This window comes from Callionymus lyra, chromosome 16 (assembly GCF_982586985.1).
Source record: "Callionymus lyra chromosome 16, fCalLyr1.hap1.1, whole genome shotgun sequence".
Taxonomy (NCBI): Eukaryota; Metazoa; Chordata; class Actinopteri; order Syngnathiformes; family Callionymidae; genus Callionymus; species Callionymus lyra.
Window position 1 is genome coordinate 19,363,044 of NC_141833.1, and position 17,316 is coordinate 19,380,359.

The window sequence follows — 17,316 nt, forward strand, 5'->3', positions numbered from 1 at the left end:
TTTATCTTTATCTTTAGACTTGTATCATCTTGTTCTTCCTCTTTATGTTCTTCTTCTTATTTTATTTTTATTTATTATTTTGTGTTGTTTATGGAAAATTGCTGGCTGTTGGAAAAAACAAGTTCCCGAAGGAGACCTCCTGAGGGATCAATAAAGTTTTACCTTACCTTACCTTACCTTAGTATATATTTTTCTATAGTTTAATTAATCTTATAACTGCACGAACAGGTTCAATGTCAGTTATTATGTTTACAGACCGACCTTCAGATGAAAACAGTTAAAATAAATGATAAGTTTATGTTTCACTTGCTTACTCTCTGAAGTTTAAAGAAAATGGGATCCTTCGATATCCTGAAGATGACTGAGGACGAGAGGATACAGTGGACATATTTAAGTTTTAAAACAAATAAGCATCTGTACGTGTCAAGGGTCATATTCTAATGTTACTCGAGATAAAATACCATCTTTGTATAAAACAAAACACTTTTCAGACAGTAATAATCAAAAATAAACTATATACAGTACATGTGTTTTTCTTCTCTGAAGCTAAAAGAAAATGAGATCCTACAATATCCTGAAGATGACTGAGGACGAGAGGATACAGTGGACATATTTAGATTTAAAAAAAAATAAGCATCTTTACGTGTTAAGGGTAATACTCTAATGTTACTCGGGAGAAAATACCATCTTTTTATAAAACAAAACACTTTTCAGACAGTAATAATCAAAAATAAACTATATACAGTACATGTGTTTTTGTTCTCTGAAGATAAAAGAAAATGAGATCCTACAATATCCTGAAGATGACTGAGGACGAGAGGATACAGTGGACATATTTAGGTTTCAAAACAATTAATCATCTTTACTTGTCATAGGTCGTACTCTAATGTTACTCGAGAGAAATACCATCTCCTATTATTTAAACTATAAATCCTAATAGTGTATATTTTTCTATAGTTTAATTAATCTTATAACTGCACGAACAGGTTAAATGTCAGTTATTATGTTTACAGACCAACCTTCAGATGAAAACAGTTAAAATAAATGATAAGTTTATGTTTCACTTGCTTACAGGTTTATTTTTTGCGTAAACATGAATGAAATAAGCGTGTTTACGCGTCACCTTTCAGACTAAATAATAGAATACTAGAATAATCAATCAAAAAGAAACTATATACTGTACATGTATTTGTCTACTCTGAAGTTTAAAGAATATGGGATCCTACGATATCCTGAAGATGACTGGGGACAAGGGGATACAGTCGACATATTTAGGTTTCAAAACAAATAATCATCTTTACATGTCAAGGGTCATACTCTAATGTTACTGGAGAGAAAATACCATCTTTTTATGAAACAAAACACCTTTCAGACAGTAATAATCAACAGAAAGAAACTATGTACATATATTTGTCTACTATGAAGCTAAATGAAAATGAGATTCTACGATATCCTGAAGATGACTGAGGACGAGAGGATACAGTGGACATATTTAAGTTTTAAAACAAATAAGCATCTGTACGTGTCAAGGGTCATATTCTAATGTTACTCAAGATAAAATACCATCTTTGTATAAAACAAAACACCTTTCAGACAGTAATAATCAATCAAAAATAAACTATATACAGTACATGTGTTTTTGTTCTCTGAAGATAAAAGAAAATGAGATCCTACAATATCCTGAAGATGACTGAGGACGAGAGGATACAGTGGACATATTTAGATTTAAAAAAAAAATAAGCATCTTTACGTGTCAAGGGTAATACTCTAATGTTACTCGGGAGAAAATACCATCTTTTTATAAAACAAAACACTTTTCAGACAGTAATAATCAAAAATAAACTATATACAGTACATGTGTTTTTGTTCTCTGAAGATAAAAGAAAATGAGATCCTACAATATCCTGTAGATGACTGAGGACGAGAGGATACAGTGGACATATTTAGGTTTCAAAACAATTAATCATCTTTACTTGTCATAGGTCGTACTCTAATGTTACTCGAGAGAAATACCATCTCCTATTATTTAAACTATAAATCCTAATAGTGTATATTTTTCTATAGTTTAATTAATCTTATAACTGCACAAACAGGTTCAATGTCAGTTATTATGTTTACAGACCGACCTTCAGATGAAAACAGTTAAAATAAATGATAAGTTTATGTTTCACTTGCTTACAGGTTTATTTTTTGCATAAACATGAATGAAATAAGCGTGTTTATGCGTCACCTTTCAGACAAAATAATAGAATACTAGAATAATCAATCAAAAAGAAACTATATACTGTACATGTATTTGTCTACTCTGAAGTTTAAAGCAAATGGGATCCTTCGACATCCCGAAGATGACTGAGGACGAGAGGATACAGTGGACATATTTAGGTTTCAAAACAAATAAGCATCTTTACGTGTCAAGGGTCATACTCTAATGTTACTGGAGAGAAAATACCATCTTTTTATGAAACAAAACACCTTTCAGACAGTAATAATCAATCAGAAAGAAACTATACATATATTTGTTTACTATGAAGCTAAATGAAAATGAGATTCTACGATATCCTGAAGATGACTGAGGACGAGAGGATACAGTGGACATATTTAAGTTTTAAAACAAATAAGCATCTGTACGTGTCAAGGGTCATATTCTAATGTTACTCGAGATAAAATACCATCTTTGTATAAAACAAAACACTTTTCAGACAGTAATAATCAAAAATAAACTATATACAGTAAATGCGTTTTTCTTCTCTGAAGCTAAAAGAAAAGAAAATCCTTACGATATCCCGAAGATGACTGAGGACGAGAGGATACAGTGGACATATTTAGGTTTCAAAACAAATAAGCATGTTTACGTGTCAAGGGTCATATTCTAATGTTACTCGAGATAAAATACCATCTTTGTATAAAACAAAACACTTTTCAGACAGTAATAATCAAAAATAAACTATATACAGTACATGTGTTTTTGTTCTCTGAAGATAAAAGAAAATGAGATCCTACAATATCCTGAAGATGACTGAGGACGAGAGGATACAGTGGACATATTTAGGTTTCCAAACAAATAAGCATCTTTACGTGTCAAGGGTAATACTCTAATGTTACTCGAGAGGAAATACCATATTTGTATAAAACAAAACACCTTTCAGACAGTAATAATCAATCAAAAATAAACTATATACATGTACATGAGTTTTTCCACTCTGAAGCTAAAAGAAAATGGGATCCTACAATATCCCGAAGATGACTGGGGACGAGGGGATACAGTGGACATATTTAGGTTTCAAAACAAATAAGCATCTTTACGTGTCAAGGGTCATATTCTAATGTTACTGGAGAGAAAATACCATCTTTTTATAAAACAAAACACCTTTGAGACAGTAATAATCAATCAAAAATAAACTATATACAGTACATGTGTGTGTTTTTCTTCTCTGAAGCTAAAAGAAAAAAAAATATCAATACAATATCCTGAAGTTGCCTGAGGACGAGAGGATACAGTGGACATACTATATACATGTATTTTTCTTTCTCAAAGGCCTGGTAACAAACGCCTCAGGACTGGAATATTCAAATTCTCAAACATGCTGCTAATCCGCTAAAGCAGCCACGGGGCTAATATGCTAAGATAACGCTAGCGTAACACTTGTGTCACATGCTCCGTCGGCCTCCGTCTAAGGTCGACCTGGACTACTTTACATCGTAGAGAATGAACAAATACCGCGTGACACTAAGTAGCAGTTATGCCGCCGTCGTCCTCTTTCCCCCCCGAGAGCTAATTCAACGGCTTCATTATTGAACAGTGGAGTCGTCGATGGCGGAGCTTTTAGCAACAAGGGCGAACGATATCTGGCACTCGGGCGACGAGCGACGCATTAATGAGCGCGTGACGCGTCCTAATGCCACGCCGACGTATCCGGACCGACAGTAATGGAGGATTTAGCCCCGGGATACTCTCGTCATGGGAGGTTGGGGGGGTGTTTGGGGGGACATGCACCTGACTGCCACTGACAGGGAGACTAATAAATAACAGGAGACAAGGTGAAACACACACACACACACACACACACACCTCACTTCCACCCGCCAGTGTGACACTGCAGACAGATTTCTGGCTTCCGTTGGTGTTTGCGAGTCGACTTGTCGTGTCAACAGAGCGACTTCGGTCGTTCAGCGGCGACAAGGAAGGACGCGCTTGAAATTGAAACTTTTGAAGTTCACGTCAATAACCGACGCTGTTGAGGATTTTATTATCGGAAACTACGCTTTCCTTAAAAACATGATTTAAGAAAAAAAAAGTACTTATTGGTCTGTTTTGTGTTGAATTTTATTTAAAGTATATTTTGTATTAAGAGATTTGTAATATTTAAATTTTTATTTAAAAATATATGTATAAACTGTATCTTTAAAATAAATAATTTAATCATCAGAACATTTTTTTTGACTAAAATCTTGATGCATTGGTTGAAAATATATATTTCAACAATAATACTGGAGCCTTTTTTCCTCATAGATGTTTCTTTTTTGAGTATTATTTTTTATTTTCATTTTGTCCTTGATGTAATACTAGCCTTAGCTTAAGTCTGTTCAATAAAATACCTTGTTTTAAGAGTTTAAAAAATAAAAAAGTTGTTATTTATCACATTTATTACAGTTTTGACTAAAAACTTGGTTGAAAATATATATTTCAACAATAATACTGGAGCCTTTTTTCCTCATAGATGTTTCTTTTTTGAGTATTATTTTTTATTTTCATTTTGTCCTTGATGTAATTTTAGCCTTAGCTTAAGTCTGTTCAATAAAATACCTTGTTTTAAGAGTTTAAAAATTAAAAAAGTTGTTTTTTATCACATTTATTACAGTTTTGACTAAAAACTTGGTTGAAAATATATATTTCAACAATAATACTGAAAGTATTTTTAAGACCCTTTTTCCTCATAGATGTTTCTTTTTACTTTTATTTCCATATTGTTCTTGATGTAATACTAGCCTTAGAAACCAACCTTTCCATAAGTCTGTTGAATAAAATACCTAATTTTTAAGTATCTTCTGTGTTTAAATAATTAAAAGTTAGGTTTCATTAGATCTATTATGTTGAGTTTTTGCAAATAATTGACGTTTTTTATTATATTCTTCTATATAACTCAATTAACTTTAAACATTTTGTTTGCAAAAACCTGCCATAATGAACCAAATGTATTTTTTTTCAGTTAACTTAAAAGCCAACTCTGACTATACAAATGTTCTTGAAGTCGACTACTGGTGTTAAAAACTGTGATAACTAATACTTTTATTTCCATTTCGTTCTTGATGTAATACTAGCCTTAGCTCAAGTCTGTTCAATAAAATACCTTGTTTTAAGTGTTTAAAAAATTAAAAAGTTGGGTTTTTATCACATTTATTATGTTCAGTTTTTGCAAATAATTGAATATTTTTTTATTATTTTCTTTACACTCAATTAACTAAAGACATTTTGTTTGCAAAAACCTGCCATAATGAACCAAATTAAAAGTATTTTTTCAGTTAACTTAAAAGAAAACTCTTAACTATTCCAGGCTCTTGACGTCGACTACTGGTGTTAAAAACTGTGCCTCAGAGCGACGCGAAAAAATGTCCGGCCGAGATTCAAACCGACAACCTTCTCATTAGCAGGTGACAGAGAGAAAACAACTCTCGGGATCGTAACACATGCGAGTGTTGAAGATGTTGATCACGGAGACCCTCGGAGCTTTAATTAGTCAAACTCTCGCACACGCCTGGACGCTCTTTCCCAAAAAAAAAATACCTACGAGGAAAATTTTAGTAAACATGACGCGCAGCATGTTGTTGTGAGGATTCTTTTTTTTTTCCTTCCATCCGTGGACGAGATCACAGGATTGCTCAGGCGTGCCTCTCGTTCCCCTCTTAGGTTCTGTGGCCCCGGCGTCGTTCTTTTCACCAGCGATTCATTAGCTTTTATCCTCTTCATTTGGAGAAGGATCCCCGCCAATAATTAGAGCGTCTGTGTTCGTCCGGCATCCTTCGCCGCAGTCGCATCTCAAGGCCAATTATCATTCCGCCGCCGCATCAGCCGCCTCCAGAGTCGACTTCAAACTATTACCGCCTCTCAAGAATGTAAATAAAATCACTGGCGAATCAACAGCTAATGATTGAATGTGGAGTGGAGCTCCGGGGACGCCGTGAGGAGAGGACGGCTGTTTCTGGAGGACTTGGAGGATTTCTTCTTCTTCTTCTTTTTTTCTTTTTTGCTACAAAATCATGCTGACAGAAATCGTGACACATTAACAGACACGTCGTTTGAAGCGTCAAGTGTCTTTGAGCGTCAAAATATTTGAAATAGTTCCGACGCGTTTGAACGTGTCGCCAGGAAAGCATGATTTCTAACAGAAAAACGTCATTGAATATTATTAATAATGAGTTTTATTTTTGGTTTATTCCCACTTTAATGTGATGGACCTCATTTTATTTCTCTCTTTATTTTTTTTTATGCTCTCAAAAAGAATTGCTGTGTTGTTTTTACAATACTGGTCTGATTTTGATCTTGATCTTGATCTTGATATGCATGATGACAATATTTTGAACATCGAAGAGCAGTTTTTATACAATGTTATAAAATTCTGTTGCTTTTATAAACAGACAAATGTAAAAAAAAAATTGGCTTTTTGCATCGATAATATACAATATTTTAATATTAGAAAAATATTGATTTGGCGGTATTCTTTTCCAATATACTGTATAGTATTTTGTTTTTTGTTTTTCTTTGCTTGCAAATCATGTTTTACATGTAACGATAGTTCTTTTATGATATATAGTTCAATAAAGTGTTTAAAATAAAATAATTGCATATTTATTGTTCATTTTTGTGTTGCAATTTTAGTTCTGGCCACTAGATGGCATTCATTACACCCTCAGCAGCTAGAGCAACAATGACATACCGAACTGAGGACGAGAGGATACAGTCGACTCCAGCAGCTTTTTGGTTCTAAAACGAAGCAGTTACTACCTTATCAAGAGTCATGTGATCTGGGAATTCTGCTACACCAGAGTCAAGTACTCGACAATACTACACATATATCCTTGTAACTAAAGTATCACAATGTATCAGTGCCCCTGTATCGTGATACGTATCATAACGCCAGATTCTTGACAATACACAGCCCGACAATATTTACAGTGTTACAAAAGAGTCTTGACATTTTTAGTTATGCTAACGTCATGTCAATAACGTAATAGTAAAGCTAACCTTAACTTCCTCTTTGCCGTAACAACATAGACTTCAAAGTCAACAGAAAGAGTCTGCAACATGTCGGTCGTGAAAGATCAGGAACCAGAGAAATAAAAGACAGCTGACATTAAAACAACCTTCAACGTCGTGTGGGGAAGATTCAGGAAGCTAACGATAACGCTAAGCAGCGGCGCTGGTTAATAGAGATTTCTATCGTCCGTCAGTTACGCCGCTAATAATGCCAAATGCTAACATTTACGGCTGCGACCGCATTTTTAAAGTCGACTGAGTTTATTAGGATTATTTCAAAGAAGGTGCTAAATGTTTATATATATGGACCGAATAAGTGTTAGCATGATTGCTTTAGCTTACACCAAGTTTACAGAAAATAAGAGAATAAAACAACTTCAGCAACCATTTTATTTTACAGTCAGGAAAATTAAAAGTTGACCTTAAATAATAAATAGGTAGAATTATATAAAATGCGAAAGTGAAAGTTGACTTATTTTTACTGTGTTTATTAAATTGCTAGTGATGCCAAACAACCATTATGTTGGACATAATAATAACAAACTAAATACATACAAAATGTACAGAAAAAGGGTAATAAAGGTAATTAATATCCACTTCGATGACATTGCACCGACCTTTATCATCTAAAAGTGTCTATAACTAACATTTGAAAATCAATTCTGATGATCAATCAGATAACAGTCATCAGACCATGAGATCCTGCATCTAAAGACCTTCTTTCCGACCTTCCTGCCCACTTTTGTCTCTTAACTTCCTGCCTGTTCTCACAGAGCAGATGCTGAAGTTCCCATCGGAGTCGAGCCGGAGCGACGTGCCCTTTTCGGCGCATTTTGTTTTTCCTCTTATAACAAGTCCGATGAGGACAACGAGCTAAAAATACCTCCACGTTCGCAGGTCTCTCAGGAGACACAAATTACAAAACACTTAATTCCATATTTTGATTCCCGCGGATTTGCAGATACAGTTTTTGTGAAGCTCTGAGCCCTTTTTGTAGATCAATGCTAATGTAGCATTTGGACAACCTTTATTGACATAATAAAGTAATTTAAATATAGTTCGACAAAATGTTAACTGTAAATAATGCAATTACCATTAAAGGAAAAAGGTAAAACTTTAATAGGTCTCCTACGGGAAATTGTTTTTTACCAATAGCCAGCAATTTTTCATAAACAATAAAAAATAATACATAAAAAATAAAATAAGAAGAAGAACATAAAGAGGAAGAACAAGATGACACAATCTAAGTCTAAAGATAAAGACTAAGAACATAGGTCAAAGAAAAACAACAAAGACAAAGGATACTGGTATGATGGTAACTAGCATTAGCTTAGAATAGTTACTATAAAGGCTAACATGGTTAAGAACTTGAAATAAGTCACACCATCTAACATATATTAAAAATGATCAAAGAATCAAACTATCAAAACACACAACGTCATTTAAAAAGGTTCGACTCATCACTCAAAAGAAAGAAAAAGAGCAGGAAGTAGAAGTCGTAACCCGCCGAAGACGGATGTGGCATTTCGCGTCGCTAACCTGCTAACATTCATTTCCTCGAGAGAAGCGACGCCGTGTTGGACTCGTCGTCTCGTGAAAAAAACGGTAAAGAGTCGCTGACAGTCTAATCATTTTTAAACAAATTGTCCTCGTCTTGACGCTTCACGGCTCCTCGGCTCCTCAGCCTTTGCATGTGAAGTGCGACTCGTCTGCTGACAACCTCTTCTTTCCCGTTCCAGTGACTCCAGTAAGTCCGCGACTCTCCGCCGGCGTCATTAGCATCACAATAATAAAAGTCACCGTCTGCGCTTCACTTCCCGCTTTGTGCCGTCATCAATCACACGGCCTCTTATCCATATGTAAACATATATAAAATGAAGCATAAAAGTGCAATACTTCATTTTATTGAAACCACCATCCATGAGAAAGTTAAATATTTCTGTTAACTGAACCACAAAAGAAAGATTCAACTCTAAGCTAAATGCTACTAAAGAACAAATAGAGTTTTTGATAGATGCTAAATGACCTTTGCTACGTAATAATTGCTAAAGGTTCGCAGCTAATTGTAGTTCCAACCTGATAGTTGCTGCATATTAAGAGTTGATACATGATGAAAAACTGAAAAATATTTGCCACGGAATACTAGGTTTCTCTTTGTAGTTGCTACATTAACTTTGATCGATGCCTGCATTATTGCCGATTCTTGATTTTTGCTACGCTTTAGTTTCTACAGTCTTGTTCCAACATGTTCTTTCCTCCAGAATTGTTGCTACACAGTAGTTTCTACACGAGTGTTACTTATGTTAGTTGTTACATGGTTGTTGCTACGTGTAAGTTAATCACTTACTGTTGCAAAATGTTAGTTGTGAAGTACTAGATGCTACATGATTGTTGCAAATGTTACTTGTGAAGTACTAGTTGCTACATGATTGTTGCAAAATGTTAGTTGTGAAGTACTAGATGCTACATGATTGTTGAAAATGTTAGTTGTGAAGTACTAGATGCTACATGATTGTTGCAAAATGTTAGTTGTGAAGTACTAGATGCTACATGATTGTTGCAAAATGTTAGTTGTGAAGTACTAGATGCTATATGATTGTTGCAAAATGTTAGTTGTGAAGTACTAGATGCTACATGATTGTTGCAAAATGTTAGTTGTGAAGTACTAGATGCTACATGATTGTTGCAAAATGTTAGTTGTGAAGTACTAGATGCTACATGATTGTTGCAAAATGTTAGTTGTGAAGTACTAGATGCTACATGATTGTTGCAAAATGTTAGTTGTGAAGTACTAGATGCTACATGATTGTTGCAAAATGTTAGTTGTGAAGTACTAGTTGCTACATGATTGTTGCAAAATGTTAGTTGTGAAGTACTAGATGCTACATGATTGTTGCAAAATGTTACTTGTGAAGTACTAGTTGCTACATGATTGTTGCAAAATGTTAGTTGTGAAGTACTAGTTGCTACATGATTGTTGCAAAATGTTAGTTGTGAAGTACTAGATGCTACATGATTGTTGCAAAATGTTAGTTGTGAAGTACTAGATGCTACATGATTGTTGCAAAATGTTAGTTGTGAAGTACTAGTTGCTACATGATTGTTGCAAAATGTGAGTTGTGAAGTACTAGATGCTACATGATTGTTGCAAAATGTTAGATGTGAAGTACTAGTTGCTACATGATTGTTGCAAAATGTTACTTGTGAAGTACTAGATGCTACATGATTGTTGCAAAATGTTACTTGTGAAGTACTAGATGCTACATGACTGTTGAAAATGTTACTTGTGAAGTACTAGATGCTACATGATTGTTGCAAAATGTTAGTTGTGAAGTACTAGATGCTACATGATTGTTGCAAAATGTAAGTTGTGAAGTACAAGTTGCTACATGATTGTTGCAAAATGTTAGTTGTGAAGTACTAGATGCTACATGATTGTTGCAAAATGTTAGTTGTGAAGTACTAGATGCTACATGATTGTTGCAAAATGTTAGTTGTGAAGTACTAGATGCTACATGATTGTTGCAAAATGTTAGTTGTGAAGTACTAGATGCTACATGATTGTTGCAAAATGTTAGTTGTGAAGTACTAGATGCTACATGATTGTTGCAAAATGTTAGTTGTGAAGTACTAGATGCTACATGATTGTTGCAAAATGTTACTTGTGAAGTACTAGATGCTACATGATTGTTGCAAAATGTTACTTGTGAAGTACTAGATGCTACATGATTGTTGCAAAATGTTACTTGTGAAGTACTAGTTTCTACATCAGGCCTGACCAACCCGCGGCTCTAGAGTTCTAGTGTTGTGTAGTTCGCAAACGATTTGGTCGAACGAACGATCTTTTGAGCGAACGTACTGAACTGAAGTGATTCATTCCTCAGCCGCGACCGTGCCGGTGGGAGGGATTCTATGATAAGACTTTGCTACAGAACATTTAGTTTTTATGTTGGCACAGATTCGTTCAGTGAAGGAGGATTCATGTTCGGCTGTGAACACACCTCAAAATCTTCTCTATTTGCTGAATTTCTCACGAAGTGCAGTGAATGTGAACCTCGGGTCTGAATCCTTAAACCTAGTAACGGATTGTTTGGCCTACTTCAGGAAGTAGTAGAAATTGCAGTCAGGGCTCCATAAGCACCTAGTTAGTGATTTGGTGAATGAACGAACTGAACGAATCCTTTTAATGAACTGATTCTAGTGATTCAGTTCAGTCAAAAGAACTGTCGATCCCATCACTCTAACGTTCATATCGAAGTTTGGGTTTGTGTTTTTTTTTTAATGTGCGTGTTCGCTTCGCTTGAGTTCAATACGGTATTTACATCTAACACGCAATAATACGAGCCAGATCTGAAGAGGTTTGTTCAAAGCAAAGTGTGTGTGTGTGTGTGTGTGTGTGTGTGTGTGTGTGTGTGTGTGTGTGTGTGTGTGTGTGTGTGTGTGTGTGTGTGTGTGTGTGTGTGTGTGTGTGTGTGTGTGTGTGTGTGTGTGTGTGTGTGTGTGTGTGTGTGAGGAAGGGATGATGTTCATGTGTGCCCATGTGTATGATGTGGCTCTTTGCGGTAACACGTAAAAAAAAATGTGGCTTTTAGGCTTTGACTGGTTGGCCACCCCTGTTCTACATGATTGTTGCAAAATGTTACTTGTGAAGTACTAGTTGCTAACTGATTTTTGCTACTTGTTAGTTACTAAAATATTGTTGCTACATGATTGTTGCTACATGATTGTTGCTACTTGTTAGTTTCTAAAATATTGTTGCTACATGATTGTTGCTACTTGTTAGTCATAAAATATTGTTTCTACTTGTTAGTTACTAAAATATTGTTGCTACTTGTTAGTTACTAAAATATTGTTTCTACTTGTTAGTTACTAAAATATTGTTGCTACATGATTGTTGCTACTTGTTAGTCATAAAATATTGTTTCTACTTGTTAGTTACTAAAATATTGTTGCTACTTGTTAGTCATAAAATATTGTTTCTACTTGTTAGTTACTAAAATATTGTTGCTACATGATTGTTGCTACTTGTTAGTCATAAAATATCGTTTCTACTTGTTAGTTACTAAAATATTGTTGCTACATGATTGTTGCTACTTGTTAGTCATAAAATATTGTTTCTACTTGTTAGTTACTAAAATATTGTTGCTACATGATTGTTGCTACTTGTTAGTCATAAAATATTGTTTCTACTTGTTAGTTACTAAAATATTGTTGCTACATGATTGTTGCTACTTGTTAGTCATAAAATATTGTTTCTACTTGTTAGTTACTAAAATATTGTTGCTACATGATTGTTGCTACTTGTTAGTCATAAAATATTGTTGCTACTTGTTAGTTACTAAAATATTGTTGCTACATGATTGTTGCTACTTGTTAGTCATAAAATATTGTTGCTACTTGTTAGTTACTAAAATTTTGTTGCTACTTGTTAGTTACTAAAATATTGTTGCTACATGCTAGTTTTTAAGTGCTAGTTGCAACATGATTGTTGCTACTTGTTAGTTACTAAAATATTGTTGCTACATGATTGTTACTACTTGTTAGTCATAAAATATTGTTGCTACTTGTTAGTTACTAAAATTTTGTTGCTACTTGTTAGTTACTAAAATATTGTTGCTACATGCTAGTTTTTAAGTGCTAGTTGCAACATGATTGTTGCTACTTGTTAGTTACTAAAATATTGTTGCTACATGCTAGTTTTTAAGTGCTAGTTGCAACATGATTGTTGCTACTTGTTAGTTATTAAAATATTGTTGCTACATGCTAGATGTGAAGTGCTAATTGCTACACGATTGTTGCTACTTGTTAGTTACTAAAATATTGTTGCTTCATGTTAGTTGCTAAAAGCTAGTAGCTAAATGTAAGCTGCTATGGCAGTTGCTACATATAGTTGCATAAACACTGTTACTAAATGAGGGTTCATTCAAGGTCAGATCTTCGGACTGTTCCGAGTCACATCATCTCGTGGTTAACCAGGGGAACATGCAGCAGCAAAGCTGCAGAGTTACGAACCGAGGAGCGATAGGATCGATGGAGCATGTCCGAATGAAAAGACTTCCACCGGACACCTGGTGATCGAATTGAAGTCGATCGCGTCCATTCACCAGATCTCTGGTTACATCTGTGATTGAATCATGACCGCTGTCAGACATCTCCTCTGTAAATAAACTCACTTCACTCCCGGTTACATATCTGATACAGTCCGGCGGTGAAGCTCAGGGTTCTGAGTCCGTCAGCAGGTGAGACGGACAAAGAGCCGAGAGCCGACGATGCCTTGTTGGTCACCATGGCAACAAATAAATGTACATCTGTTTTGAAACATTTTCTTTTTTTTCGACCTCAGGACAATCCAGAGCAGCTACTATTTCACATCTAAAATCTGGAAAATGTAGTGTAGGATCGTGATTTGATCCATTCGACTGCCCTTTAGCTCAGCTCTTTTCCATTAGTGAGGCGGCAGGCTTGCTTTTGAATAAGAAAATGTTTCAACAAGTTATAGCATTTTATCTTGGAAAAAAAAATGAACCTGAGATCGGTTAACTTCTGTCCTTGCAAAAACACTTTACAACAACACTGAGCCACAAAGATAACTACGCAACCGCGAGGAATAGAAACAGAATCCAAAAAAAAAAAAAGATAAGGAATCCACCTCTTATTCATCCAAGCTGATAAATCACCATGAACAGATATGGTCAACATGAAAACACACAAAGTCACAACACACTTACACAAACTGCCAAAGACAATTTTATATATTTTTTTTACAGAGCATTAGCTCAGAAGAGTTTTTTTCTTCTACTTTTTTCAATCATCAAAGTCAACATGTTAATTATTTGGTCCAAGAATATTTCTTATTATTATATCATTTATAACTAACAACATGTCACAAATATCTGCACAAATCCATTAATAATCGATAAATACTTGTCCCCCGGTCACGAATATATATATATATATATATATATGAATGCAAAAACAAGAGAATGTCTACGTTGACTGGAGTATTTCAAGTATGTGTACAATTCAATCCTGATCGCCGCGGAGCGCTGACCTAAATGTGTGCCATGCTGCCCCCTACAGCTCGTACCCTGCACTGCACACACACACACAAACGGCATCTTTTCCCCCCAAACTTCCACGCCACTGCTCCAAAGTCCTCGACATCCGCTCCATCGAGTCGCGAGCTCGACGCCAGCGCACTTTACACGCCTGTGCGCGCGAGTAACTGCGCGCGAATCCATCAGGAGTCGATACATCGATCCGCAAGAACGCGGTTAATGCACTATTTACCTCATAATGACACATAATGGCTGCGACAGGAATGGATTAAAAAAAAAAAAAAGACCCTGCAGGGGCCACTTTTTTTTTTTTTTTTAACCTTTCAAATCTGGAGCACTGTTCTCTGTGTTGTGTGAGTGAAATATTGGTTATTATTAAAGATAATAATGAGGTTAAAACGACAACAAATATTTAAAATTAATTCTATATATAATCGAGATTCGTTTACGTATTTAAAACTTTAAAAAAAAGTGGATTCTTGTTAATTGGATTCTTTATTAATGAGCAGATAATCGACTAAAGATGCTTTTTTCGGGATATATTATTAAAGATAATCGATAAAGTTTGGTTCTGATGTTGCGCATCCAGACCAAGAATCCCTTCAGGGTTTTAACTTCAAGTCAAAAACTCGACGCTCGTGTCGCACACCTGCGCCAAAAAAAAACATTCCACAGCCCACGGAACCAAAACGCGCACTTGTTGTGGATCCATCCAGAGGAAGATTCTGGACTCACAACACGAACGGATCGCGTTAGAACTTCAACACCGTCCAAGTTTACGCGTGCGCGACCCTTTAAAAAAGAGCAGCAAAAACCGCGTGGAAAAAGCAGGTCCAGGTGGATCTTTCTTACCTTTGAAAACTTCTCCACGCGCGGACAGCAGGAGCAGCGAGATCGCGGCGATAAGCCAGTTGAGAACTTTATCCATGTCTGCGGCTTCCGTCGAGGCTCTCAGCCCCGAGGTCTTCTCGGGGTTCTCCTCCGCGCAACTTGGCTCTTATTTCTGGACTTTCAGGTGGAATGAATCGCGCGTGGATCTGGGGGGGTGATGGGGGGGGGGGGTTAGGAGAGGTTCGTCTGAAGGTGGTCGTCGACGATGCTGCTTCTTCTTCTCGCAGGAGTGAAGTCCTGGTTCCTGAACTGCGCTGGATCGAGTCCGGCAGCTCCGCGAGAGCAGCGGCTGTGTGCGCGCGGTGTGGCCGCTAGAAGGCGTGTCGCCGCGACTCCCCTCTTTCCCTCGTTTCATTAATAATCTGAGCAGCTGTCGGGAATATATTCCAAAACACTCTTAATCCCTCGTTATTGTGCGGATGAATCAATGACATCATCTCTAAAAAAAAATTAAAAAAAAACCCTCTTGACTTTTTACGCAAAAAAATGTCTAGAATCACATGTAAATCAAACAGATTTATTAAAAATGTGTTATGATAATTTGTGATTATAACGTATGTGTCCCCTGCCTCCTTCCCCGAGTAGCTGGGATATAGCCCGCAGCCTTGTTTTCGAAACCATGTTATGGAAAACATGACTTGTGTCTGGCAACCGATGAATCGAATCAATTTTACTTTTAGTTCTTGTCCGGACATGACTCGACACAAGATATATGCCTATTGCCCTGTGTAGCTGGGACACCCGTCAGCCCCCCACCTTGAGCCCCGTAAGTGAAGTTTGTGGTCAATCCAAATGTTTATTGGTTGGAAGGTTGATGACAAGATACTTGGTCTAAATTTCTTTCCGATGATTCTCCAGAAAGGAATCCAAACAATCTGGTTTCCATTAAGAGCCACAAATATAAATAACAAAATAATCTGGACTCTGACTTTGACACCGAGGGTGTGAGAAAAATATAGACAATCTTAAATATCGCAATATTTTACTAATGGATATTCAACAGAATGGTATCGATTTAATTTTTTCTTATAACTTTCATATCACATTGTATTTGTATCATGGCTTTTTTATGGTTTTTATTTCACTGAAGTGTATAAAATATATATATATATTAATTTTTTGAACAATTAACATGTAAATATTCACAGCGTTTGTTCATTTTTGTGTTGCAATTAAACTTCTGGCCGCTAGGTGGCAGCAGTCATTATTTCCTCCGCAGCTAAACCATCAATTACTGAGGACGAGAGGATACAGTGGACTCCAGCAGCTGATGTTTGGACATATTTTGGTTTCAAAAGAAAAAAAAAGCAGTTACGACTTCCTCAAGAGTCATGTGGTCTGTAAATTCTGCAACGCCAACGTCAAGTACAATAGTACAATACTACACATATATCCTTGTTACTACAGTATAATAATATATCATGTTTTCGCCCCTGTGTACTACACAATCCTATCACCATTTTCTAGTCATTTCACACTCCTATGTGACACTGGGCAAGGTAGTTATTTTATTTCATTATTATTATAATTATCTATGTTAAATGGACTCAAGAAAAGAAAAGTTTGGCATATGGTTGGTCACAGAAAGTCTAAAGGTACAAAAGTATAAAGACGGACCTCCAATTAGGCAAAGTAAGCAGCTCAATTTGGTAGCCCAACCTCAAGGGGGCGTCCGAAAATCAGCATATTGTATTATTAATTAATTTTATCTAAACTATCTCAGTCACTAAAAATGTGAATATATGAAGAAATGTCTTCTTGTCAAGGAGAGGCGACAAAAACCCAGAGGTCTGAGGCTGATTCTAAATCAAATCTGTTCTTTATTTCCGGAGCTCAAGTGCAGCGGTCAGAAAACCAATATCTGAAAATCAAATCACTTCTATTTGATCAGGCAACACCTGAAGCTTCGGGACGGTTTGTCGGATGATGGGGGTATATTTCTACCTGGTGAGGCGACATTATCGGCTCATCGCGACGTCTTAGGAAAGACATCAGTCGCACGAAGACATGAGTCAAAACTGGAAGCTAACAGGAAGCTAGCTTGCCAAGGTTTCGCCTTCAACTGCTACAAGTGTTAGTCAAACCTGGACAACGATCCAGAGCGACTCGTGTCCG

General features: G+C 36.0%; 1 protein-coding gene across 8 annotated transcripts in view; it reads right to left on the minus strand.

Moving 5' to 3' along the window:
* LOC148064090 (receptor-type tyrosine-protein phosphatase mu) overlaps nucleotides 1–15,465 on the minus strand; it is a 221,997-nt gene extending 206,532 nt beyond the window's left edge. For all 8 annotated transcript variants that reach the window (XM_087810893.1, XM_087810891.1, XM_087810892.1 and 5 more), the window contains exon 1: nucleotides 15,163–15,465. In XM_087810893.1, the coding sequence (XP_087667019.1) occupies nucleotides 15,163–15,238 (76 nt within the window). In that variant the 5' untranslated portion in view covers nucleotides 15,239–15,465. The remainder of the gene's footprint in view (nucleotides 1–15,162) is intronic.
* Nucleotides 15,466–17,316: the final 1,851 nt, after the last annotated feature.